The sequence below is a fragment of the Struthio camelus genome, chromosome 1, assembly GCF_040807025.1.
Source record: "Struthio camelus isolate bStrCam1 chromosome 1, bStrCam1.hap1, whole genome shotgun sequence".
Lineage (NCBI taxonomy): Eukaryota > Metazoa > Chordata > Aves > Struthioniformes > Struthionidae > Struthio > Struthio camelus.
This window is the reverse complement of record NC_090942.1, coordinates 21021836-21049231: the sequence shown is the minus strand read 5'-3', so window position 1 is coordinate 21049231 and position 27396 is coordinate 21021836. Positions and strand designations below refer to the sequence as shown.

Here is a 27396-nt window from a genome sequence, read left to right as displayed (position 1 = left end):
TGACAGGTGTATCTATGTCTGATTTCCTAGTTATAAACTTACTGTTGGACAAGCTGGTGTTTGAGGCGAGCCAACACTGTAGTACTAGAAACCATGCAAGAGTAAACAGGTAAGTTATTTTGAAGAAAGCTTTAACGAATGTGTGGTTGGTACAGATGGATGAGGAGTACCATGTGTACTCCTCACTGCTTTTCTGTTTAGTGCGTACAGGGCTTGCTCCGTGTGATAGGCAAAGACAAGTGTTTGTCCCGGACTGGGCTAGCTGAAAAGGAGACATTTAAGCATGTGGGTGCAGCTGTCTTACAGAAGCAGATACAGTAAAATCCGCCAAATCTAGACTATGGCTGCAACGGCAGTCTAAAAATAGTACGTAACAAAGGGTGCTCTTTGCATGGAGAGCTAGAAATAACTCGCTTTTGTTTTGTCAAAATGTAAGGATATTGCTGATTGCTTGAAAGCAAAAGCCTGACCTACACGAGTTAACTTGCAAGCTCTGACTTTCCCTAAAGAAATAACTAGTGCCAAATATTGCAGTTTTGAGCCCTGGCTTTCCAACACGCAAGTCCTGTGCTGTTTCCTGCACCCCATTTTGTTGACCGTGAGCTGGGTGTTTCGGCTTTCTCTGTAAGGGCGGACGTGACCGAGCTCGGTCGGCGAGCCCGAGGCAGCCGCGTCGCAACGCGCCGGAACAGGCGTCTCGAAGCAGGCGGAGCGGGGCCGGGCCGGCAGAGACCGGCCTGAGCCGGCGGCGCGGCGCGGCGCGGCTGGGCGCGGGGCCGCGGCGGCCCCTTCCCGCCCTGCGCCCTGAGGCGCAGCGTTGCCGCCTCGCCGCGCGCCCCGCGCCTGCCCGAGCCAGGGCGCGAGGCGGCCCCCTCCCTCCGCGGCCATTGACGGCGGGGCGGGGGCAGCGGCAGCTCGAGGCCCCGCCCCGCAGGGCGGCGCGGCGGCGGCGGCCGGGCTGGGCGGTGCCTGGCGCCCTCACGTCCCTTCCCTCTCCCTCCCCCCCCTTCCCCCCCCCCCCCCCCGTCGGCGCAGCGCTGTGGTGAAGCCGCATTGTTTGTGCCGAGGGGGGAGGGGAGATTCTCAGCCCCGGGAGCTGAGCGCCGAGCCCGCAGCCGGACCGCGACCTGCGCCGTGCCTCACGAATGCGCCGCGCCCGGCTGCAGCCGCAGCCCCCCACCCACCGACGGGTCGCGGCCGCCGGCAGCGCGGCCCTCGCGGCGCCCGCTTGCCCGCCCGGGGCTGCTGGGCGCGGGACCAGGCGGCAGCGCCGGCGGGACCTCCGCCATTAAACCGGCCGCAGCGTCGGCCCGCAGAGGCGGAGCGGGAGGGTCTGTCAGCCGCGCTTTCAGCGGCTCCCATAGCGTGAGTGAAGGCGGGCGGGCGGCGGGCGCCGGGGGCTGCGGGGCCGGGAGCCGGCGGGTGCCGGCGCGGCGAGGCAGAGCCCGCTGGGGGAGCGGGGGGGAAGGGAAAGGCGGGTCGGGCACGGCCAGCGGGGGGGCGCGGGGCGGCTCGGGGCGCAGCGGGCGGGGAGGCTGCGAGGGGGAAGCTGAACGCGGCGGTCTGGGGGAGGGCGCCGCTCGGGCTGTTTTGTCAGCCGCCATATTGGTGGGCCGAGTATTTTCGCGGCGGGGAGGGAGGTGGCTGTTGGGAAGGGCTGGAGATGATGGGCCTGGGCAGGAACCATCCTGGCGGGGGCCGGGAGGGGGGAATGCCGCGGCCGGGCAGGAACCATCGGCGCGGAGGGGTGTGTGCGCGCTGGCGGCTCCCTGGGCGTGGGCAGGAAGTGTTCGCGCAGAAGCCGGCTGTGGGCGGGCCCGTGGGCAGGGCGGCCCCGCGCGCGGGCGCCGTGGGGCGGCGGGGGCGCGCCGGGAGCCGGGGCGAGTGCCTGATCCCGGGAGGCGGGGGAGGGGAGAGCTGCCGGGGCGTCAGTAGCGTCGGCGGCCTCCTTCCCGCACCCCTCACGCTCAGGGGAAAGAGCGGCTGTGGTGATGCCAAGTGGCGTAGCCTACGCCGGGCCGATCGGGCGGGTTACGTGAGCGCTAATTCTCCGCATTCCCCTGAGGGAAATGGTCCTGCTCCGCAGCTGAAACTGAGGGTGGTGTCTTCCCTGTGTGCATGCAAGCAGTGTTTGCTTACCCTCATTGTCTAGGACTAAGGAGCATTCCTGTGTCTTTCTCTTCTTAATGGTCTGCATGAAAGTATCCATTGAGAATGGCATTCTCTTTTCCACGGGACAGGGGATCCAGGCACCAAAGGCGATTGTTTGGAGTGGAGGAGGGTAACTAGGAGAGAGACTGCAAAGGGATTCGTAATCAGAAAGCGTGTGGTGTTATACTTTTCTGTTGGTTTTAGCTATCCTACACCTCAGTAAAAGCTACTTTTGCCTCATACTGCGCATTCCACATAACCAGCTGTCTTCGTGCACTTTTGTTGTGAGGGAAAGTGTCTGCCGATGACTTTTTTTCCCAAGCAGCTGATGTAATTCCAGGAGAGGAAAGCTATGGATAACTTTCCAGTTTTATCTCCTACAGCCTTTGAGTTGTTATAAGAGGCAGAAGAGTGCTAGCAGAAATACGTTATTTGTATTTTCCCATCAGTGTGATATCGCTATTAATGCTGAACAGAAACTGTTATCTGACTTTACTGGTTTTCAAACCTGTGCACGTGGTCTTCATTCCTGTGGATCTGCAGCTTACTACTGAGGGGAGGGAAGAAAGGTGCCTGTGATAAGTAACTCGGAAAAGCAAAGCAGTTTGCCAGCTGTAGATTCATTATGCAGAAACCTGGTCTTCCTCTGGAATATTTTTAGGAAGTTTGTAAATAGGAGTTTTTAAAAAAAATAAAAACACAAAACACAAAATACTTCTTTAACTCCCAGAGCGTTTAAGTTACTCGCACTGAGTTTCTAGAAAATTAGGCCAGAGGAGCACCAATTCCAATTCTGTGTTCATTTCATTATATTTGTAGGGTATACATTTTCCATGTAACTGTGGTTGTAATTTGTTTTCTAGTTTAGTTTTATTTGCAGGTGAATATTACAGAAAAGGTGCTTAGATGCTAGTCCAATCGTTTTTATCTTTCAGGTTCATACAATTTCTTTTATTTGACATTTATGACAGCAGTTATAAGTCCCAGTGCAAGAACTTGTGCTTTAAAATATTTTTTCCTGTTCCTGTTGCCGGGTTGCGTAAGAATTTTGGCAGGGGAACGGTAAGAGGTTGGAAATCTAACATTAATGGATTTTTTTCTATGATACTGGGTTAAGTTACATGGGTAAGTGTGGACAAGAAGCCTATTTTCTGATTTCTGAAGGCTACCTCTCTCATCCCTACCCCATTAATTTGTCAAAACAGTCACTGTCATGATGAATAGTGTGGGTGGTTGCGCATGTTTAGTAGTTGTAGGAAGAGACATTAAGTTCGTCTAGATTTTTAAGAGGGAAACTTTTTTAATGATTTTTTTTTCTTGCTTGTTGATTAAATGAAAGACAAGTATCAAAAAAATCAACAATATAAAGTGACACCGTACTAGTCAGTAGCAGGTTGCTGTACATCAGCACATATATGTTTTTTATTTGAATAATCCCTAATGTTGCTAGGTGTGTATGTTAATAAACAGAAATCAGAGCAAATGTGTTATCTTTGGCCCCTGAATTACAAATTCTGATATGGGAACTTTAATTCCAGATAAATTATCGGTGTATCTTTATTTCTAGTTATTGGACCTTTTATACCACTATTAGTGGTTTAAACTTCTTCAGTCGGTAAGAAATTGGTGTGCTTAACTCGTATCTTGTAGAATTCAGTTAAGTATTTCACCCAAACTTATATGAAGAGAGGTGATCTTTTCTGTTCATCTGTTTATAGAGAGCCGGTGAGAGGCCTGTAATGATTGAACACTGAGTGTCCTTTTTTGTGTCTGTGTTTAGCCTATGAAACATATAATAAGATTTAAGGAATATCCATCTAAAAGCGAGATCTGTAAGTAACACTTGCATGGATAATAAAACTTAGTTTTTTTTTTTTTTTCTCTTCACTTCTCTTTGGGAAAACAAGATCAATCTGTGCAAGCAGATAAAACTAGCTCTTCAGAGGGTCTGATCTAAGGTAGCTACTTAAAATATCTGGTCATCTTTAATGGAGTTCCTGCAGAATTGTGAAGGTACACTTTCAGGGAGATTGACATCATAGACTGAACAAAAGCAAATGCAGGCTGTGGATAATTGATGTATTAATTGTTCCAGTCTTTCCGATTTTCTACATGTGTTAGCTATGGTTCTCTTTCACTGTAATTGTATTTTGGTCTCTGTATTTGTCTATTTGTTGTATGCTAACGCTAGTTGAATTATCTTGGCTACTAAATAGCATTGACTTGAATTGCAGAATTTCTAACTTGATCAGAATTGGAATGGTGAGGCCCTAATACTTTGAGCAAACGGTTAAACATCAGGAGTATTTCTTTTCTGTAGCTGACAGCTATGCTTGCTGTTTATTTATTAGGAATTTATTAGGAAGAAAAGCGAGGGGAATAGAGAACGAACTTATTAGCTTGACTTGATTAATTTGTCTTTTGTCTTATTTTCTTATCTTTCATCTTTCTTGTCTTGTCTTATTTTCAACCCCCAGAAAAGAAAAACATTTTGAAAATGTTGTTCTGAAAAGCAACTTGAAAATGATGTTATTTTATTTTAGAAGAAGCCTTGGGTTTGGATTTAAAGAGAGTGAGATTGTTATCTACCCCAATTGCTCTGAGAACAAATCCTGAAGAATTGGTTGAAAGATAAGGGTGTTTATATGTGTGTTTACACACACACACAAGCACAGTGAATTTTTCAGTATGTTCTAGGTCAAATCTACTTTACGAGTTGAATGTTTCATAATTGTGGTCCATGCTTCAGTGTTTTGCAAGTCAGATTGTGTTCTTGTTCTTTGGTGCATCTCACTGGAGTTTAAAGTCTTAACACTGAATAAGGGTCGTCCTCCTAATGTGGGCCCACTTAAAACAGTAAAATTACATTGATGCTAGTAACTCTCTAGTAATGACAACGAGGTGAGGTGATTCTTAAATATAACACTTAGAGAAACTAGGGAGAGATGAAGAAAACCTGTTGATGTTGAACAAATTTGAAACTACAGACACTCTTTATGAATTGGAAGTTTTGTATTATAGAGACGTTTTCTTACAGTATATCAAAACTGTATTTTTTGGTGGCACTTATGAAATGTTTTCTCTCTGTTACAGAATTGCTACAGTTAGTGTGTATGTAGCACTTATTTTATAATATGAATTCTGTACAGTGGTACTTATGTAAGAAGCTAATATTTAGGAGATCTTACTTTCTGTCGTTAGGTAAAATTTTTCAAAACAGCCTGAGCAGTCCTGTTCAGTAAAGGTGACAGGTTAACTGATCTCTCGGAAATTGGTTAGATAGTTTGGGGGTTATACAACTTTTAAGGGTTTTTTCCTACTAAAATAAAGCTAATATTTTAATGTAAATGTTTGTAGTTCATTGTACTAACTGTTGCTCTTATTGTAGGTAAACATTACCAAATGAGGAGAAAAGGAAGATGTCATCGAGTATCGGCAGCAAGGCATTCTTCTTCCCCATGCAGTATTAAGCACTCCCCCACACGAGAAACCTTGACGTACGCTCAAGCTCAAAGAATGGTTGAAATAGAAATTGAAGGTCGCCTGCATAGGATCAGTATCTTTGATCCGTTAGAGATTATATTAGAAGATGATCTTACAGCCCAGGAAATGAGTGAATGCAACAGCAATAAAGAAAATAGTGAAAGACCACCAGTTTGTCTAAGAAGCAAACGGCATAAAAATAACAAAGTGAAAAAGAAAAATGAAGTTCTTCCAAGCTCACATGGTATACCCGCTACAGCAGCTCCACTTCCAGAACCAAAAGTACGGATTGTTGAATACAGTCCACCTTCTGCTCCTCGGCGACCTCCAGTTTATTATAAATTCATTGAAAAATCAGCAGAAGAACTTGATAATGAAGTTGAGTATGACATGGATGAAGAAGATTATGCATGGTTAGAAATAATAAATGAGAAGCGGAAAAGTGATGGAGTGTCAGTTGTGTCACAAAATATGTTTGAATTCCTTATGGATAGGTTTGAAAAAGAGTCTTATTGTGAGAACCAAAAACAGGGTGATCATCAGTCTTTAATTGATGAAGATGCAGTGTGTTGTATATGCATGGATGGTGAATGTCAGAACAGCAATGTAATCCTATTTTGTGATATGTGTAATTTAGCAGTACATCAGGAATGCTATGGGGTGCCATATATACCTGAGGGCCAGTGGCTCTGCAGACACTGTCTGCAATCCCGTTCTCGGCCTGTAGACTGTGTGCTGTGCCCAAACAAGGGAGGTGCCTTTAAAAAGACTGATGATGATCGATGGGGACATGTTGTGTGTGCTTTGTGGATTCCAGAAGTTGGATTTGCCAATACAGTTTTTATTGAGCCAATTGATGGTGTCAGGAACATTCCCCCCGCCAGATGGAAGTTAACATGCTACCTCTGTAAACAGAAAGGTGTTGGTGCCTGCATCCAGTGCCACAAAGCAAATTGCTATACTGCATTCCATGTGACGTGTGCTCAAAAAGCTGGCCTATATATGAAAATGGAACCTGTGAAAGAACTAACTGGCAGTGGGACAACGTTCTCTGTGAAAAAGACTGCATATTGTGATGTACATACTCCACCAGGTTGCATACGGAGACCTCTAAATATTTATGGAGAAGCTGAAATCAAAAACGGTGTTTGTAGAAAGGAGGGATCAGTCAGAACTGCTAGGTCTACATCAAAAGTCAGAAAAAAGACAAAAAAGGCCAAGAAAACAGTGGTTGAACCCTGTACAGTTATGCCAACAGTATCTGCTCCTTATATCCCCCCCCAGAGGTAAGCAAACCATCCAGCTGAGAGAAACGTGCGCTTAATTTGTCTGTTTAATTTTAAGCCATCTAAAGATGCTATCTAAAGATACAGATTAGAGGTCTTCATACATTTCTTATATGCCTTCCTTAAAGGCCAAGGATTAATGTACATTGTGTATGCTGTACTTTTTTGAAATTGCATTAAAAATGCATTAGCTTCCCTGTAGAAATCAGTAGATTTCTATCTTGTCTTTGGAAATGTTTTTTTGTCAGACCAAATGATGTTTGTGCCTTAGTTGTTGTTGTTTGCAATACCTTTCAGAATTAACTGCTTAGTTTAAAATAACGTGCGTGTGTGTGTGTATATATATGCGCGTGTGTGTGTATACATGTATACACACACACACACACACGCGCGCATATATATACACACACTCCTTCATTTCAAAATACAGGCAAGGTGGGGGTTAACTGTATTCATAAATTGGGAATCGGAACTTCTGTTCCCGACTGTAAGGGATCCAAAAAGAAAATCAGATCTGTGTATGGTCAGGTTTGAATCTTGTTTTGTCTTGCCTAACTTAAATATAAACTTGTACCCTAAAATCTATGCAAGTAGTGCAGAAAAACTGCACTAGTCGTTATTCTCTTGTGGTGCTGAGTAACTTCTCAGGAGGCTCTTCCTAAATCTGCATTTTCCTTTTGCAAGTGCAGTGGTGTTTATCAAGGCTTGGGAGAATTTGGTACTTCGCAGACTTTTTTTTTTTTTTTTTTTAAAAAAAAAGGAAGTAAGTGGTGAAAAGTCAGTTGGCTAATACATTCTTAGTCATGGAACCCCCAAAATGTGTGCCCTCCCATGCAGTGATGCTGTAGTGATGCAAATACCTGTCTTATGGCTTAAGTAGAACATTTCTTTTTGAACAAAAAGCAATTAGAGCATGTGACAAGAGAGCTTTAATCTTAATTGTGTGTTTACTTACAGATGTATACTTGGTTAGTTTAGTTTACACTGCCTTTATATTAGTGTATCTGCTGCAGTTCTTGCAGGAGCTGTTGTAATTGCCAATATAAAACATGTTTCAAGAGTATTGTAAGTGCAAGTGCAAAAAAGAAAAATCAGAATTGAAGTTGCCCTTCACATTTAATATCATGTTATTGTATTTTACCAGTGTTGATTAGGGAGCTGGCATACTGTTATAGATCTGATGAGGCTAGTGAAGTGGTGCTTGGATCAGAAAGCTGTTTTAAATGATGTTTTCATAGGTAATAACAGAATGGGAGCAAAAATGAAGATTTTCAAACCTCTTTATTTCAGAACTTACTAATTTAGAATGAACTCCAGTTTTCTAATCTAGCTATATCTTTCTTAGAACAGTAGCATCTCTTCTCAGATTTCTTTCACTTGAGCTGAGTTATAATGCATTTCAGCAGTGGAAACAAGCTCATTTCTGGGATTTAAGCAATGAAAGAAAGCTCTAGGGTAGAAAAATAAAGCTTTCGCTTCGCTAAATGTTTGAGACTTAATTACACTGCGCTCAAAAATGCAAAATTTTGTGTCAATCAAAATGCAAAACCAAAAAGGCAAAAATGCATGGGAGCTAAGTACAAGTTTGTTTTTACCACTCCATATTTGATTTATTTTCAGCATTTAGAACATCCATGTGTTTGTTTACCCCTTGAATTTGACAGAACAGTACTTCTGAGTTTCTAAAAAACACACAATTTCTATGTGCAGTTTCATCATATATACTGTGACAGGACTCTGAATGCTGAGACAGTGAGTGCTCTTATGATAATATAAACAAACCATGCTTATTTGAAAGCTGACTCCAAGTCTCAGGTAGTGGACAGGGAAAGCTAGTGAAATTCATCTGAATAAATAAAAATTTTGAGAGTGCACTCCCTTATTGTTAATGTATGTACTAATTGCTGACTGACTTTGACAAACAGCCTGTAGGTCCTGTGTGATATTTACAAACGTCAGATTAATTGCACTATTCTCTGTCATGATTTGCCTGATAAAATTATGATTTTTTTTCTGTTTAGTGATATATTAAAGGAAAGCTTAAGGTGACAGCAGGTAACAAATGCTGTTATTTAAACAGGTACCCATGTTTGTGGTAGACGGCAAGTTTATATAAAACGATATACTAAATTAGCACAATCTGGTTTGAGTTTTTTTGTGAAAGACAAAATAAGAAAGAACATGAACTAAATGACAGTTGGGAATTAGAATGCACATTTCTAGTTCTGGCGATTCTTCTCATATATAACTTTCATAATACTTAATACTAAAAGAATACTATCATCAGAATGAAATTATAATTTTAACATTGTCATTAGATGTCAGGAACACATAAATAAAGCCCTTTTTTTTATTTTAATCAGAACTGATTTTTTTCCAAGATTGCAGAGAAATTCAGCTTTCTTGTGGACATGCTCGATTTCATGTTACTGAAAACTAACATATATCCTTATATTAATTGACAAAATTTCTGGATGTTATATTCTATATCAGAAGTTTAAAAACAAGCACAGTTTAAAAAATATTTTAAAGTTAAGCTTTATTGTGAATTTCTTGTCTTTGGCTCAGTGAGATTCTTGCTTAATTACTTTTTGCAAAATGAATGCTTGTAGTCCTAGAAAATTAAACTCTCAATAAGAAGCAAAACAGAAATGGGTGTGTTAAAAGGAGAAGTGGTCTTACTGCAGACCCAAATCTCAATTGTTAAATTTTCTTTACTTCTCTTTTCTCTTTAGAAAAACTGCAATGTGCATTTTTTTAACACACATCCATATACCGTAATGAATGATGTAAATCAGTTCACAGCAATCTTCATTTAAATAATCCCTTTTCTCTAATCTGTTCTTTAAATCACTTTTTTACTTAGAGCTGAAACCTGATTTGCCTTTCCAGACAGAGACCTTGAGTAAAAGCGATTAAGCCTTTTAAATAGTTAGAGAAGAAACATATAGGCTCCAAGTTTAAATATATATATATTTCTCTCTCCTCCCTCTTTGCCCTAAAGAGTTTGAAATAAGCATGTTCTCTACATCTCAGAAAACTGGGACACCTGTGTAGAGTTATTTATTTTGATTTAATTTCTTAATGATTGATATCAATACTAGTAATAGGTCTACTTGGTATATAGTCGGTTATTTAGGGAAGACAGCTGTAGAAATACACCAATGTTAAGATCATAGTGATACTCTGTTTCCTGATCTGGATGGTGAATGTGTACGAAAGATTGAGCATCTTATTGACACTTTTTGCAGTAATGCTGTTTTCCAAAACAGCTGTCTCGATAGTCAAGATTTGTTAAAAGGTGTAAACCAACATAACCTCATTATTTCTAAACAACTTTTTGTAGCTCTTAAATTTCTTTATCGACCTATCTGTAGATCAGGTTTCTGAGCTACTGCCTTGAATGATTTTCAGAACTGTACCCTTTCCAGTTATTAGAATTTCTTACACAGATGTCGTACTCTAGGCTTTTCATTTACAAGTTATGTAGATAGTGTCATTCTATAGATCATTTGTAATCTAATGATATGGCCTCACACAGGCTATCACGTAGGGTCAGATTTTAGAAGTGTTAAAACGATGATAACAGGAGGTGAATGCCTGCTTGCTTGATTTCACTGCTTTTTTTTAAAGCTGGAGATTTTTGGTGCCTTTCTTTAAAATAAAAATAAAAAATGAAAAAACAGTAAGCATGCATGAGGCAGACATGAGCTTAGTCTCAAGTAGTCACATGCTTCTGGGAAGAGCTGCTGAGTGTCAGAAGAGTTGCACTGTGTGACTGTGTGTGTGGGGGAAGCTAGAATCCAGACAGTATTTGTACCCTTTGGTAAACGGTGGTCAGAAAGCTGGCCTCCTGCTGCCTCCAGCTTATTTATTTATCTGTAAACAGTGGCAAATTATGTCTGTGGTGCCAAGGTTCATACTCTACTGCTGATATGTGATGGTAAAATTGTGCCTAATAGATAAATTATTCTTTTCTTCCCTATAGAAATACTGAAAGTATTTTATTTAGACTGCAGGTACAACACTGGAAAGTTAGAAAATCATAAATTTTATGGTTGACTTTACAAGCTAACTTTTGTTCTTTGTCTGTGTGAGTTACGATTCTCTACTGGTTGTCTGTTTCATTTCTTGTGGATTCTTTCCCCCTTTTGCTGCTCCTCCTCGTCCTTAATAACAGCTGCCTTATATAGTGAATAGGATGGATGCATAAAGAAGCAAAATCATAGTGTTACCTGGGAAAACTTCAGCTATCTTCTCTTATTTTTGAATGTTTGGTTTTGTAGCACAAACGATGTTGTTTTGGTGTAGTCTCTTGTTCTTGTGTACCAAAAGAGGCATCTAAAATGTGATTGCCTCGTGAAATGTAAAGCCAGTATCAATATTTATATCATTTAAAAATCTTGTGTAACTAGGATGTTGTGTGGGCCTATGCTCAGGGGAAAAACGGAATGTTTTGGAAACATGCACTGAGATCCAGTGTAAACTGCTTTGTTACAATGCCATTTGTGCAAGTATTGTTCTTTTGAATGGAAGCAGCTATCTTACAGTGTCTAAATCTTTGCTTTCATCTTTAATTTCTCTTTCTACAAGGCATATATTTCCTCTGTAAAATTAAGAAAGCATCTGAAATGCAGTAGTTACAGGTAGCAAAAATAGGCAGCTCCCCCTACATGTTCATAACAAACAGAACAAGGTGTTATGCTTCTTCATCAAGTTGTGTGCATCAGCTGTATTACTCCATACTATTGGAAGAAGAGTAAATAATCATTACAATAGTAGGTAAGATAGGAAGATAGCTCAGAGGAAAAATTTTTAAGACTCCTAAATGTTAATTTCTAGGACAGCTGGTTTTTTTTTTTTTTTTTTTTGTTTCCAGTCAATATTTTCATATGCTTCAAGTTACTTGGATTTTCTGGGTTGACCTTTTAGAGAACACATTGTTCCTGGTAGTAAAAACCAGATTTTTGTTACTGTGTGCTGTGTACAACCAATATTTCCTTTTATTTCATAATTTCTCCAACACAACTATCCTGAACTTAACTTACCAAATAATTGTCTTCTTGATCTCTGGTCAAAAGAATCTTGATTGCCTCTCAAGTTAAGTATGGACCAGGAAAAAAAAAAGACACAGAGAGTGATGAAACGCAGAATAAGCTGATAAGAACAGTTACAAACAAGCGTTTACAAACATTCCTTTGAAGCATTATTGTATTTTGAAACAGTATTGTATGCATGCACAGACAGTACTTCTTTTCAACTAATTTGGGCTTTTATTTATTCATTTATTTTTTAAGAATACTTTCAGAATACTTTCAGAAAGTTTTTAAGTGTGTGTGTGGGGGAAATAATAAGAAATGCTACTTAAAAGTAAACATAAATAATTACTGTAATATACCACTAGAGACAGTGTTGCAACAAGATGGAAAGATAAATAAATCTGGAGTGATGTCTGTTAGCCATTTATCCTTGAATTTATAAGTACGTATACTTTCACAAAATGATCTGAAAGTACTTCTTTGAATTACAGAAGAAGATGATGCAGATTATGCCTTATAGCCTCACCTAATAATTAGAAAATGCAGCTACCTTAGTACGGTGGAAGGGGAAATAGTTTTGCAGAACAGTTATTGTATAACGTTGATTTTGGGTGAAAGAGTAGTTGTTTGAATAATCAGATCATTATAAGAAACCTGTGGACTCTGGAAGAGGTAAGACATTTGTGTCACTAGTAAAATCTGATGTTTCTTCTAAGATTAGTCAACTTTAGAACCTTTCTGGTCACTGTGGAAACTACTGCTGAAGACAGTGCCCTCTTTGCTTAAATCAAAAAATAGTTCTGCTTAAATCGGGAAAAGGACTACTAGATTTTGGTCACTACTTTTGCCTCACTGCTATTTTAAAAAATGATAAGGTAGCTTCAAAGCTTTCTTTTCATGCTAATTCACCATGACTCTGATTGGGTTATTAAATTAGAATTAATGAATGGGGTTGAGAAAGTGTGAATTTTCTTAATATGCTGTAAAAGTGGATTTTTATTTTTTAAAAAAAGGAGGAGGGGAATATGGTTGCGTGTCTGGCATTAAAAGTATTTATTTTGACTGCTGTCGGGGAGAGAAGGTGTTTCCCTCCTATAAAAGTCCAGAGGGTGGAAAGGATGCATCTTATTTAAAGTTTTTTGAAAAGGGAGTATAGGAATATGGTGTAGATATCTTTTTATTCTTTTCCATGTCTTCTTTTCTATTTCTTTCAGAGGTACAGTGAAGGATATACAGTAATAGAAGCAATAGAAGCACTTTTTTTAAGCAAAAAAAGCTTAAAATGGAAATTAACATATGTTAGAGACTTCTGTAAGGTGCATCATTAGTATGCTGTGCATCCTCTGAGGGTGTCAGGCTTCAGTGATTACATATCTGATTCTGCTTATTTTTGTTCTTCGGTTGATAAGATCAAAATCCATGCTCCTAGTTTAATAACATTAAAACCCTACAGCTATTTCAAATATTTTTATTCTTGAATAATTTTTGTTTTCAATTGTGTGACTTTCCTTTAAATTTTCTTTTGGCAATTACAGGTTGCAGGATCTTACAAATACTATATAAAAGCATGATTTTTAGCATGTCTGAAGAGCTATCTCCTAGCAGCTTATTTATTCAATTGTCAAGTTATAGAAGGCACAAAAAATTAGCAGGTTAATGCTGAGTTTTCTTTTATTACGAATAAAAGACAAATTTTAATTAATACTTTCTCTTCTGCTAATGGATTTAGCCTTTTGAGATTATTTCAAAATCATGTGTGTCATGGTTATATACAAAAAGTGAAGCAAAGAAAATATTTTGAATAATTTTAAAGAAAAGTCATAACTCAGAATGTATGATGTCTAGAGAGTGGTAGAAGTGAATCTATGCATGTGACTTTTTTCAGAGAAGACTAAGGTTTTCCAGTGTGACAGTGTTTTTTTTTTTTGTAATTTTTTGGTTTGTTTGTGTTTTCCCCGAAGGTTTGGAAGATCACAAACTTAATTGTTAGAGTAGGAACAGAGTAACATTAAACAACTAATGGGAAATTAACTTGTGCCAGCAAACCATTTTCTTAACTCTTAAGTTCAACATTCTACTTTCTTGTGTAAGAAAAATTTTGCAAGCTGTTTGTTCGAGTCAAGGTTTTGCGAGAAGTAGATGCCCAGCTTCATAGTCATGTGAGGCAGGAAAAAGGGCTTCCTATGTGTTCCGTCAAAACCAGATATTGTTTGAATAACAGTAAATGTAAAGTAAAGAATAGCAACCTGGAGAAATTTCCAGGCTTCAGAAAATATGTCAGCGGATCTTTTGGATCCTCGACCTAGCAGAGAAAAGCAAAATTCATAGGAAGAAGTTTAACACATACAAACCAAAAGGAGAAGCCTATGATTGTGAAGTGATTCAACACTGCACTAGGCTAGTAAGGGGAATGATTGAAAGTCCCGTTTCTTGAAGTCTTCAATGCAAAAGCTAGGAAGCAGTCGTAATTAGGAAGACACATATTAGTGACATGGAAATTCTATAGACTTGTGTTGCTCAGAAGTTTAAATGAAATTGCCATTGTCGTCAGGATTTGACCTGTATCCCTTTGAAACAGGTGGACGTCTGTCCGCTAACTTCTGCTAGTTATGAAAGAAATCTTATCCCTATTCAAAAGGAAATATGAAATTCAAATGGGCCCTGACTTTACAGTTATTCATGTATGTGTTTTATTTTTATTATATATATTTTTAATGGAAATCATATAGGAAATTGGATTTCTTATTGAGGGATGAAGTTGAAATAACAAAACTGTCTCTCTCTCTCTCTCTCTCTCTCTCTCTGTCTCTGTCTCTGTCTCTGTCTCTCCCCACAGCAAAAATAGTGTATTGAAAAGCAAAGATTTGCAAACATTTTTTGGATAGGCAGCTGCTGCCGAAGGTTTAAATGAGAAGAATTGAGTTTTGTCAGTCCAAGCACTCTTTCTCATCTCTAGAAGCAGAACTTTTTGGATACAGAGTTAGGAGGATTAATTGGCAAGACCTCAGAATTCATCTCAATTCCCAAAATAGAAACTTTCGTAGCTTTTTTAAATTCTGGTTTTCTGCTAATTCTCTCCCAATTAGTGTTAGTGGTATTACTGCAATTGTGTGGGATTAATTTTGTGTCTTTTTTCCTACTTCTTATGAGTGTTAGTATATTCTGTAGAATTCAACAGAACAAGTCCTAGAATTTCAAACCTTCTTGAAAGTCAGTTTACTTTGTTAAAATGTATTCAATTTAGATGTTTTATGTTTTGTTCCGACACTTCTAAAAAAAGTATCTATAATCTTTGCGTTGGAAAATAGGGCTGTTTTGTTTGCCCAGTGCAGTGGAACCTCATTTGGCTGTTTATAGGTATTACCGTAAATCAAGAGAAAATGGTATTTTAGTATGCTAAATGTAAGTTATGTAGAAGCATTGTAATGAAATACTAGGTTTAGTTGCGGTTTAAAAGTTGATTGGTTCTAGTAGGTATTTAATCTTACTGAACCTTAATAATTATTGCATTATATTCTTACCTTCTTACCTACGTGCTGCAGGATGGAAATTTTCTCTCTGGTTAATATTTTGAAAAACTTATATTTTGAAAACTTAAGAATGGAAAGACACTATAGAAGTCTTCATATATTTTAATACAAATGAAATTCTGGGGGGTCAGAAAGCAGGTGTTATACATTATTGTACATTAACTGTTTCTTTAACGCCAACTAATGTACAGTCCTTGGACTGGTTAGTGATGATTAGTAGAAAAGTGGCTGGTTATCTCTTTGCTGGCTTTCCTTATGTTAAACTGCTGTATAATTAGGCACTAAAAATACTGTTTTCACTTTTTCTTGTAACTAATTGCAGTAGTTGCCACAGTGATATGTAACTGAAACTGGGAGAGGAAGTGGTCATGAGTAGGAAGAGGGAGACTGTGAAACCCCAAATATGACAAGAGTAGATCTCTTATATTGGAGGAAATATTTTATGCATTTATATTAAAAAAATAAACAAACAAACAAAAACCCCAAAACATAGGACTAAGTGTTTATGTTTATGGTCTTTCTCTGAATGCTCTGACCACTGCATTAAGAGCACCACCCTCGATATGTGGTGGATTATCCATCAAGTACCTCTGTGTGAAGAGAGGGTTAGTGCAGAAAAGCTGATAAATGACAAATTCTCACCAAAGATATTTTAATTTAAAATTAAATTTAATGTACATGATTGGAGTCTATCTTACTGTTTCAAGACAGAACAGTTTCCTTCCCTCATCCTTCTGTTTCTTCTACAAATGCAGGATATTTTTAATGCTGTAATTTATTCTCTTCCTAACTTACAGTTCAGGATCAGGACTGCAAATGCCGTTTGAAAACTTCAGTTGAAAAGGGAGCTTTCCCCATATGAAAGATAAGCAGAGGGATTGTAGGATACCTCAATATCATGTTTGTAGTACATATCACAGTGTTTTAGAGTAAGATACAAGTGGAGCTGGGGGAGGGAGGCAGTACTGGCTTTCCCAGTTGCTGTTGCACAAATACAATAGTTTTCAAAAATGTTTTGACATCTATGTAGTCTTGGAACGTAGCCCAAAAAACAGAAAATCAACAGGGAGTATGCCTGGTCGGCATGCCAAGAAATCAAAAGGCAGCAGTAGTCAGACAGCTTGAGAAAATGGCTGGACTGGAATGATAGTTCATGCATCAGTACTGTTGGCTTTTATCAACTTGAAACCTAATGCTTCCGTTACAGGATCAGTTATGCAAAAAGAGCTACTGAAATTCATGCAAACACAGTTACCTTTTAAAGAATTTTTGAAAGATCTAAAATGTACAAGGATTTTTTGACTGCTAAATTTGTTTCAGTTTGTATTGTTATAGAGATAGTGCTTAGAGAAATGTGTTAATCTTATTTATCGATCTTGTCTCTTTTTTTTTTTTTTTTAATAACTGATAAATTGTGGGGCAGAGAGGGGAACATGTTTTGGGCCATGCTGTTCAGCCCTCAACACATTGACACGGGCTAGAGTTGCTCAGTCTGTGTACAGTGTAAGAACAGTTTTCCTCTGTGTTTAGCTTAACTGTGTTAATCATTTTGATATTTTGAGAGAGACATATTTAGCACTGAATACGATCCTTTTCAGAAGATCACTTGAAAATTTGTCTAACAAATTCTCCCTTCTATAAGGAACTAAAGCAGCAATAGTACTTTTGATCCCTTCTGCTTGCTCTTTGTGGTAACCATAGCTGAGGTTTTTATTTTTGACCTATCTAAAGTTAATTATATGATAGGGGAGATGGTAGCTCTGGTTGTACCTTCCACATGTGCATTGAATTAACTTCTTTGGGCAGTCTCGCACAGTAGTCTTGCTTTTGACAGTCTCAACAGAGAGATTAGAAATACCTAAGCATTGAGATTGGTCTATTATTTCCGAAGAGAAAATACTATAGCTTAAAGTAGTACAAAGTTTAATGCATGTTTTAAATCTCAAAATTTTTTTCTCTCAGTACTTAGTATGCTTGACTTGCAGTGGACACTTGCTATGAGAAGATAAAACGACAGAATGATGTTCTTCTGTGATATTCTTACCCTGGGTAAAAGCTCTAGGGTTGACAGTTATCTTGAAGAAAAAAAAGAAAGCCTTTGCTTGTTTGTTGTGTTTATTCTGGGAGCTGATCTAAGTCCTTTTGTAAACTTTGCTTCTGCTTGGGAAATTTGTCGGTGTGGTGCAGCAGTTAGTCCTGTCTTGTGCAAATCGGACCCTGGATTACAAACTATAAAGTCTTCCGGCAGCTTTCCCTTACATGCCTAAAATAGATACATTTTCTTTATTCTTCAAGAAATTCCTTTAAATTATATTATGTCTTTGTATTAAACAATTGAGTGTTCAGCAACCTCCTTTGAGACCTCTAAGAATTTTAAAATCTTACCTTTAGTTCTAGCTCAGGTAGAAGCAGGAGGATCTTTGTTCGGGACTGACACGTATGTATTTAATGTGTTCAAATTCATTGCAGCCGCATGCATCTTTGTGAATGAGACTTTCTTTCCCAGTAAGGTGATAAGTGAGTGATGATGATCAAGGGCGGTAACTTTAAAATCAGTAACTGATCTGTGCTGCTCACAGGGTTCTACAGCAGCAGATGAATCTTATTTCCCCCAAATGCTTCTCTTGTATGTGTCAGCATTTGAATAGTTGCAGGCAATAAGAGTCTACCTCGGAGCCTATGACCAAGCAGAAAGATGATGAAAGAACTGTGCTGTAGGTAGTGATTTTTTGTGGTAGATGAAACGTCCTTGCTGTATCATTAAGACCATAGTGTAGATGCTTTGTAGATATGTGCCATGTGAAGGGCCTCTGAGCTTTGCTGTAGTTAGATAAATTAAGGCATGATTTGATGGATGATATATTGCCACTACCTAAGTCTGATATTTAACTGAAATATGAACAGCCGGTGTTTGTTCTTTTTTTGGAGGGGAGAGAAGAGTAGGTTTTTACAACGTGCCAAATTAGTTTCTGCAGTCTGAAGTACCTTGTGTTTATTAGTATTTTGAAAGTAGGAGAATATCTTCTGCTAACATCTCTTCAAAGCTTATTCTACTATTTTATTATCACAATTATCTGTGAATAGAATGGTTCCATCTGTGAAAAAGCAACTGTACTTGAAGCTGTAATTAAAGATGTTTGTTTAGTCTTGCCACATCTGATGGGCATGAAGCCAAGGCACCTTTCTTCATGCTGAGTTATGATTCTCTGGTCTTTCCAGATAGGTATATTTGACTTTGCTTTTTTGTGGCTTAGTTCAGTGGGTTTTGCTCTTTCTGAGAGGGATGTGAAAGTAATTGATTACGTTTTATAATTAATTGTAATTCTGTTGTTGTGTATGACGTTTAATACGGTCATGTAACTCTGAGCACACCTTCTGTCGTTCAGTAAAAGACTTTTGAAATAGTTCTGAGTCTGTTTGCAGGCTTTCTGAGCTTCCTTTGAACTAAGCTAGAGTTTTTCAGAGCTGCCTATTTGGTTATTCATTGAGAAACAAAAGCCGCTGAAGAAGGGAAAGGTACTATACACTACATTTAGGAGGAGACCTGTGCTTGCTCTGCCTATGTTCTGTGGTGACCAAAAGGTCTGTAGCTGCAGTTAGCATCGCACTGAACAGAACTGCTATGCCTTACCTCCTATGGAGCTTAGAAAAAATGATTGTGGATAGATTGCTTTTGGTGAACTCACAGTAAACTCACTTGTATCTTTCTTTGAAAACTACCATACAAGTTTCTCAAGTGTTCTCAAAAATCATTTTATCTGAGGTTTACTTATAACTTTACATTTTATTTATGTATTTGACTATTTTTCTTCTGTCACTTAGCTGAGAAGGTGCTTTATTTTTCTGCTTTCTTCTTTTAATATTAGGAATACTGATACGTATGTGTTCAGAACATTGTTATTTTTAAAGGCTCATCATAGCACTCTACAAATCAGACATCTCTTCTGAATTTGCTGCTACCTATTTTAGTATTAGAAGTTTTGCTATAAGTAGTAATCTACTGGAAAGAAAACTAACACTTCTGTTCATTTATATTACCTTTTCTGTAATTCCATTTTTATCTTCTGCTCAGGAAAATCCTTACCTCTCTTCAGCTACCTCCCCATCCCAAAACAAACAAACAAAAAACCAGAATCACAGAAGAGTTGAGGCTGGAAGGGTCCTCTGGAGATTGTTTGATCCCTCTGCTCAAGCACGGTCAGCTAGAGAGAGAAAAAAACAAAACCAAAAAAACCCCAAACTAGCAGTCCCTCCTCCCCCTCAAAAAACAAATAAAAAAATGAAAAACCAGAATACAGGTGGTTGGAGCCCTGGGACATATTATTTGTATCTATTAAAAAAAAAAAACAAGTTTTGAAGAAAACAGTATTTTTTTTAATCAAAATACTTTACTTACCTGATGTTATCATCTTCCTTTGCAGCCTTTCTCTGTGGATATTTTCATCATATGTGTAGGAGAAAATCATAAGTGTTTGCTCTTGTAAAGTTTTTTTTCCCCTTTACTTTCCCCTTACTTAACATTAATACTTCAGCAACAAGCTTTTTATTGTGAACTTCAGAGAGAGCGTTCATACTTCTTTGCATAAAAAGTTTGAAGGTTCATTCTCTTTAAAAAAAAATACTAATTGTGTGTAAGTGATTACTAATTCTGCATTATGTTGCATGTATTAAATATGCAACAAACTATCTGAAAACTTCAGTGTAGATTTAGAGCTTTATTTCCGATTTTATTTTGAATAGGAGAATTAATTTAAAATTCACATGAAGCTTTAGTCTCAATCTGAATGTTTAGTAGAAACTAAAACGCCAAGGAGATGTATTTGATCGTAATTTACTGCTAGGAAGTCATTAGACTAAAAGTAGTGTAGTTGAAAGACACTAGTGATATGGTGATCATTGCTGTTACTCTATTATACGTTCATTATGTTGATGTTGAACTTCCATAGACAAATGTACTATATGCTTTGCTGCAAAAAATACAATATCAGTTTTTCCATGTTTTAGATTAAATAAAATTATGAATCAGGTGGCCATTCAACGGAAGAAGCAGTTTGTTGAACGAGTGCACAGTTACTGGTTGCTTAAAAGGCTGTCTAGGAATGGTGTTCCTCTGTTGAGAAGGCTGCAGTCCAGTTTACAGTCACAAAGAAACACACAACAGGTATGTGACATACTTTTTGCTTACAAGAAGAAATCAAAAAGTCTCTATTTTAAGGAATAAATACTAACCAGGAAACATAGCATTGAGTGAAAACTTTTCCATATTTTTAAAGTAATGTGTTCTACACTTAAAATTAGACATTATCTAACTCTTACAACTTCTTTTTAATTTCTTGTGAGATGTGCAAAATATTTGTGTAAAATTATCTTTTGTTTTGCTTAAATTTTTCACAAAATTACAGTCACCAAAACTCTCCTAATACTACTGTTTATTGATCACTGTTATGGTTTTTGGAACTCATTCCTCAAAATGCCATGAATCTTAGTAAGATAAAAATAAATATTACTTTAAATTCATTGCAAGATGCAAAGTAAATTTAGACTTTGCAACATAGAACTAAGAAAAATGGGAACGTTTTACGGAGTAAAGATTAGAAGTATTAGTTTAGTTTAGAGTGTTTGATGTTTGGATCCTTTTTGCCCACGTTTTTTGGTAATAACAGAACAAAGAACGAATCATGGTTGAAGGTCAAAGACCTGTTGATTCCACTTTCAGTTTCACTTTTGACATAGTTAAGTGGGATTATAGACAAGCACAAATTTATCCTGATTATTTTGCAAGGGTAAAATGCACCCTATCTAAAATGCATCTACGTTGATTAAACTTACACTCATTTAGCAGTCAGAATTCCTGAAAATCAGAAAGAAAAACAGTCACTCCAAATTTGTATCAGATTCAGAAGGCAGTGCTTTTATTTCCCATTTTTTTAATACGATCAACTCTTTAGGGACGTTAGAGAGAGTGGTAGGTCTTAACGTCTCGTTTCAAGTCACTAGATGACTCTGAAAATAGTTAAAACCTCTGATTTGAATTCTGTAGATAGACCTGTGTATGCAGTCCCTGAAATGCAGTGAAAGAGCATAATGTAGATATTCTTATTGCATACCTGTTAGTCTCTTTAAATTTAACTGAGAATGAATTGGCTGTGCTCTTTGTCAGTGTCCGGATGTTTATGACTTCCAGGGGAACTGTTCATGTAAAATAGCTTCTAGGACTTAAGAATGCGTTTTATAACTTTGAAAAATTTGTATATGATTATCGTTTACTTGTGTTAAATTGAGATTTTTTTTTTCCTTTAAAGCTTAACTAGAGCTTAACTAGAGGTTAACTCTTATTTATGTTGGAATTGTATTGTGTTGTTATTTGCTGGTAAATCATTAATTGGTACAGTCATAAAGGCATCATGGTCAACGTTGCTTCCTAATTCTCTTTGATCTTTCCTTTTTCTTCTGTATTTCTTTTCTTAGCTTTTAAAGGAAAAAACCTAATTGCTAATTCATTGATACTAATATTACTTCAGTAACTGATTTTTATCTTTTTAGGTGGAATTAACTTTATAAATTGGCTAATTGTTTATCTTTCTTTCCTTGCTTCTATGTTATCTCAATTTTTATGCTACTTTTTGGGGGGGTTGTAACTTCCCTAAATATTCTATTATAAAATTTTGATTTCAGAATATGATTTGATACCTATTAGATAACTGCTTATCAGACATCATTATGAATTTCTATGTTAATGTCAATGGTTACAGCACTAAATTTCTATAGAAAATTGTAAAGGTGACATGCTGCTTGTTCAGATTGGCTCAGAAGTTGCGAGTTGCTCATGTAAACTCTAAAACGGAGTTTAAGTCCTAAAAAATACTAAAATCAAGCATAGAAAATCCAGGGCACATGTGGAAGCACAAACCTAGCTAGACTATAATTACAGTTCCTGAAAACATTATATTTACTGGTTGATGTTTGAGAAGTACTTCTGCTGTTAAGGTGTCATGTTTTGGTGAATCAGAAGCACAGAATTACCAAAGAATAAATGAATAACTGCCAAAATAAGATGATTATTATAATTGATGTTTGATTGTAGCCAAAACAAGCCTTAAACTGCAGCTGTTTCCAATGCCTTCGTTTTTTTGTGTTTCTGTCCAAACATGTGATTTCTGTCTTTTCTTTCTAAATTTTAGAACAATGCACTATTCTCAAGTGAAGAAAATAATTAAAAGATTATATTACTTAATTTGAAATGAAATATTTATACTGCTTGATTAAAAACTAGGGTACTTATTTGACAAGTTCAATTGATCTGAACTTCATCTTTTGAAAAGAAAATGTAAGTTTCGAGGAAAGTTGAATAATAAATGGTCCTGTTGATGAAAAGCGTGTAAGCATCCTCTGTGTGACATTGTACATCTTTCCATAGTATCTTCAATTAGTCTTATGAACAGCTATTGAAATAGTTGTAACTGCAAAGTATTTGATGCATTAGTCATCTTTGTTATTCCAAGTGTAAGCCAAACCGTAAGGGAGGTCTTAATAGTCAGCTATGGTATAGCTGTTACAAGGAACTACTCAAAATTGTGCAACGTAGATTACCTGCTCCAATCAGATGGGGAAAGCAAGCATAATTGTTTTGGTAATTTCAATCTAGAGGGAAGATTCTTTGTGTCTTTTTTTTTTTTTATGGGAGAAGTCAAAGTGTTAAAGAACCACAGAATAGTTTTTATTTTTTTTTCATTTAAACTGAAATGAAATACTAAAATCAAGTATTCTAAACGAAAACTCTGAAATTGATTTCAAAACACCTAGTAGAAGGTATTTTGATCCCTTTCTAATAACATTTGATTTATTAGAATGAGTTTGGCAGGGGGAAAAACTTTGCATGATACAGAGCAACTGCCTAATCAGTGTTCTTCAGAGCTAAATTATGATACGCTTTTCAAGGTGCTATTTTATAAACTTCTAACAGTTCTAAACAGAACCGAAAGTTCTTGGCTTGTATACTACTTGATATTTTGAAGGAAGAGGAACACTCTGAAAGAATGGTTAATGTTTGTCTTTGTCCTATCACTTCTCTCTCACCATCTGGAAGTTCAGGGGAGATTGCAACTATCCTAAACAAGCTTTTGTCCTCATTATTTTATTTTATTTTTGTTTCTGTGCTTAAAGAATGTCCGGAGAAAGATGAGGAATGAAACTGAAGTGCCATAGCTGTTCCTGCTGCAGTGAGATTGTTTTAAAACTGCTATTTGGAAAAAACAAAGTAGAAACTGCTTGTAACTAAGGTCATACTGCACTGAAGATTTCAGCAAGAACATTTCATTAGTTGCAGTCATAAAATGGTGTTGGCTGACTGTCATTCAAGTGTCAGGAGAGAATCTTAAAATAGAATTATAGTGATAAAATTGGATCTTGATCAATACAAATAATTTTCCTTGGCTTATGTTAAGTTAGAGTCCCTGTAAAGAGTGAGGCTGTCCCCACGTATTTGCATCCAGCACAAGGAATGATTTGTTGATACAGGGTCACAGTACTCCTACCTCTATACATAGAGTGGTAACATATTCTTCATGGTGACAATTAGAGCTGAAGGCTAGTTCTCAATTCATGTATGTTCTATACGTTATATGTACTGTATATGTCTATATGGTGTATAGACTTAAGTATTTTCTTCTTCCCTCTGTATTGGTAAATCTGGCAATGTAAGCTTTTCCAGATAATGTAATATTTGATGTTCGGTAAGAAGAAAGTATATCAGACAATGTCGTAAAACTTTTAATTTTTTCTTGTTTTGTCGGCTGCAAGAAACTTTCTGGATTTGTTATAGAAAGAAAGAAATTTGGAAAATAATTTCTGTGGAGGTTAATAGAACCGAGAACCTTTGCTTGACAAAAGGCTTTATGGAACTAAAAATGTTGGAAATAACTCATTTTACCCTTGTTTTCATTAGATAGATATGAGAAGCCCGTGCATCATGGCTCTTTCCAGCTTGTCTGGAACTTTTAATCTTATTAAAGATATGTTTTATGTCAGGCAGTAGGTTAGCGTAAAGGGAATTAATCGCAGCCAGTATAGCCATGTCTGCCGACCCCACTTTACGTAGGCGTAGCACAAATTTGGAGGCTCTTTGTTAGTCTGCAAGCAGAAGTAGCACTCAAGGGGATGCGCACAACAAAAAAGCAAAGGAGAAGATGCTCTTGATACTTTGGGTCACTTCTGCAGGTATAAACCAACGTGGCTACCTTATGGGATGAAATCGTGTGTTTGTCCAGTGGGTGTTTCTGTACCAGATGAAACAACTGAACCAAATAGAAGAATAATCCCTCTAACAAAAAATTAATATCAAGTTATGTTAAAAAAAAAAAAAAAAACACACACAACTGCATCTTCAGATGTAGCCAAATACTTAGATCTCAAATAAAGTTCCCTAAAACCTGGTATAAGAAAATAACATCTTCCTAGCTGTATTTAAGTTCCTTGTTCTGCCTTAAAACTGGTTTGTTTTTGTTGGCTGAGCTTTCAGCAGGATCAGTTCTTATGCAATTGCATAGGGCAAAAGAGCAGACAATATTGAGTGGCTGCAAGTGAAGAGAGGACAAGACCTCCACTTTGAGCAGCAGTCAAAACTTATGTTTTATCCTGAAAAAACAGTAAAACTGTGGAAAAAAAATATATAGCAGTTAACAGATTACTTTTCCACACATGGGATCTGTACTCTAAGATGATGAGGTGTGCGCGAGGACAGGCATTAGTGGCAGTGTAGATTTTCTAGTTCAGTGAGTCCCTGAGAATTCTAAGGAATAATTATTCTAAGGAATAATTCTATATTAATACTTGTTCTCCTGTCAAATTTAACTCTGAAATATCACCCTCATCAGTTAAATTATTACATAAGTGCCTAAATCTAGACTTAAAAGAAATGGGGAAAAAAACTGTCAATAGCAGTAGTAATTACGAAAAGGAACTAGAATTTTATGCCTCCCGTTTTTCAGTCTTTTTTTTTTTTTTTTTTGAAAAGAGGAACAAATCCTTGTTTCCAGATGGCTATATTTTATACTGGACTAGACAATATTTTATACTGGTTAGATAAGTATTTTCAACTGTAGTGCAGTCAGAGATTTGAAGAAAACAAACTTCATAGCTTCCATAGGTACTTGAGTTTACAGTTCCAAAGTATGTAAAGCAATAAAATATTGTATGGATCTGTCAGCACTTGGAAATCCACATGGAATTTTTAAACTGCCAGTTCTTGCAACTTTGTTTTCAGAACTTTCTGTCTGAAAAATTTGCACAAGCTTCCTTTAGAGGATCTATAATATTTCTGTATTACCTTCAGTTAGGAAATTTTTTGCCTGTGTGTAACAGTCTGTAGTGTGATCGTTTTCATTGATCCCCTGCTTACCAGGCAATTTTGTTTATTCATTTGCCATCTAATTTTTATAACTTAGGGAATTTGGATTTGTTGATTTAAAAGAAAAAAAAAAAGTTGCTTATCAAGTTGATATTGTTTTATGCTAGTCCCTGGCAAGTAGATGAAGCTTTTGATCTTTCTGAGATTCTTTTATTAAATATTCTCTTTAAATGTAATAATTCTGTAAAGTAGATGTTTCTTTTGTGTACTTAGGACTAGTTTCAGGACTTCTACTTTTTAACCTCTCTGTTTCTGGTGAATTACTCATCCCTTTTTAATACTATATGGAGTATTTAGATACTCTTCCTTTTCTTAGGTATGTGAAAAATCGTAAAAATTACAACAGGGAAAGGGTTTGTTCACTGTATGTACAAATCAAGCTAAATACTGCAGGTACTAAAACACTGCCTTTTCCAAGAAATGTGTAAATCAGATTCTTTTGTTCATTCACTAAAAGGTTTTATTACTGTATTGTCCATTTGCCTATACCATTTGAAGTTATTTGCTTCAGTTTGGAGGTTGTAACTGGCTGTATTTACAGTTTTGAGGATGTCTTAACTTTTTCAGAAACTACTTATTTTATTTTCCCTTCTCCTCTCCCTTTGGTCGAGAATTGCTTTTATTTCCTGTCCTCGGAAGTCATAGTGATCTTGTTACTCTATCAGGCGTGCGTCCTAATTCTGCCTGAGGGGGATTGTGTTGAGCACAAGAACTTACTTCTACCAGGTTTGAGTGGGATGTTTCTGAAGAAGGTAATGGATGCTCCTGCTGGTTTGGATTTTGATGTGAAAAGATTGGATCTTGTTTTGCAGCTTGTTATACTGCTAGATTGCTATTTGCTATATTGTTTTTCTCTGATGTAAATTGTCTTCATCATAGGATTGTTTTCTGGTTTTGCAGATGTTGGTTTCAACTAGATAATTTAGAAGTTAAAGAAGATATCCTGACCAGAAGGTTTTGTTTTGTTTTGTTTTCAGTATGAAGGTCATGACTGAATGCTATGACTGTAAAACAAGAGTTTTTCCTTTTCACTGAATACATTGTATATTGAAAAAAAAAAAAAAGGTTAGCATGTTTCATTTTGTTAAAACCTTTTAATTCTTCTCTTAGAGAGAAGATGATGAAGAAATGCAAGCCTTAAAAGAAAAACTGAAGTACTGGCAAAGGTTGCGCCATGATCTTGAAAGAGCTCGTTTGCTAATTGAACTTATACGTAAGCGTGAAAAATTAAAACGAGAACAGGTAAATAGAGTATCTTTTAATTTGGTGAAACTTTACTGAAACAACAGGTAGTTAAAGTATTCTTGTGCACATTTTTTTCAGTAAGAAAACTACAATTTTTGTCTTTTAATCTTCCTTTAGGATTAAGGAACACGTGCACCCCCCCCCCCAAGTTTAAAATACATAGAATTATTTACACACATACACACACACACAGTTTAAAATACATAGAATTATTGAATAGGCCTTTCAGTTACACTTGCAAAGTTGATATATTTCTA

General features: G+C 37.3%; 1 protein-coding gene across 12 annotated transcripts in view; it reads left to right on the top strand.

Moving 5' to 3' along the window:
* Nucleotides 1-27396, top strand: part of BRD1 (bromodomain containing 1) — a 69101-nt gene that overhangs the window by 7981 nt on the left and 33724 nt on the right. For 6 of the 12 annotated variants that reach the window (XM_068931205.1, XM_068931190.1, XM_009667796.2 and 3 more), the window contains 3 exons: nt 5540-6920; nt 20494-20650; nt 27005-27136. In XM_068931205.1, coding sequence (XP_068787306.1) covers nt 5554-6920; nt 20494-20650; nt 27005-27136 — 1656 coding nt within the window. In that variant the 5' untranslated portion in view covers nt 5540-5553. Of the gene's footprint in view, nt 1-30; nt 110-1025; nt 1366-3858; nt 3984-5539; nt 6921-20493; nt 20651-27004; nt 27137-27396 lie in introns of those variants that run through there. The other 6 variants (XM_068931214.1, XM_068931197.1, XM_068931207.1 and 3 more) reach the window with 5 other exon arrangements.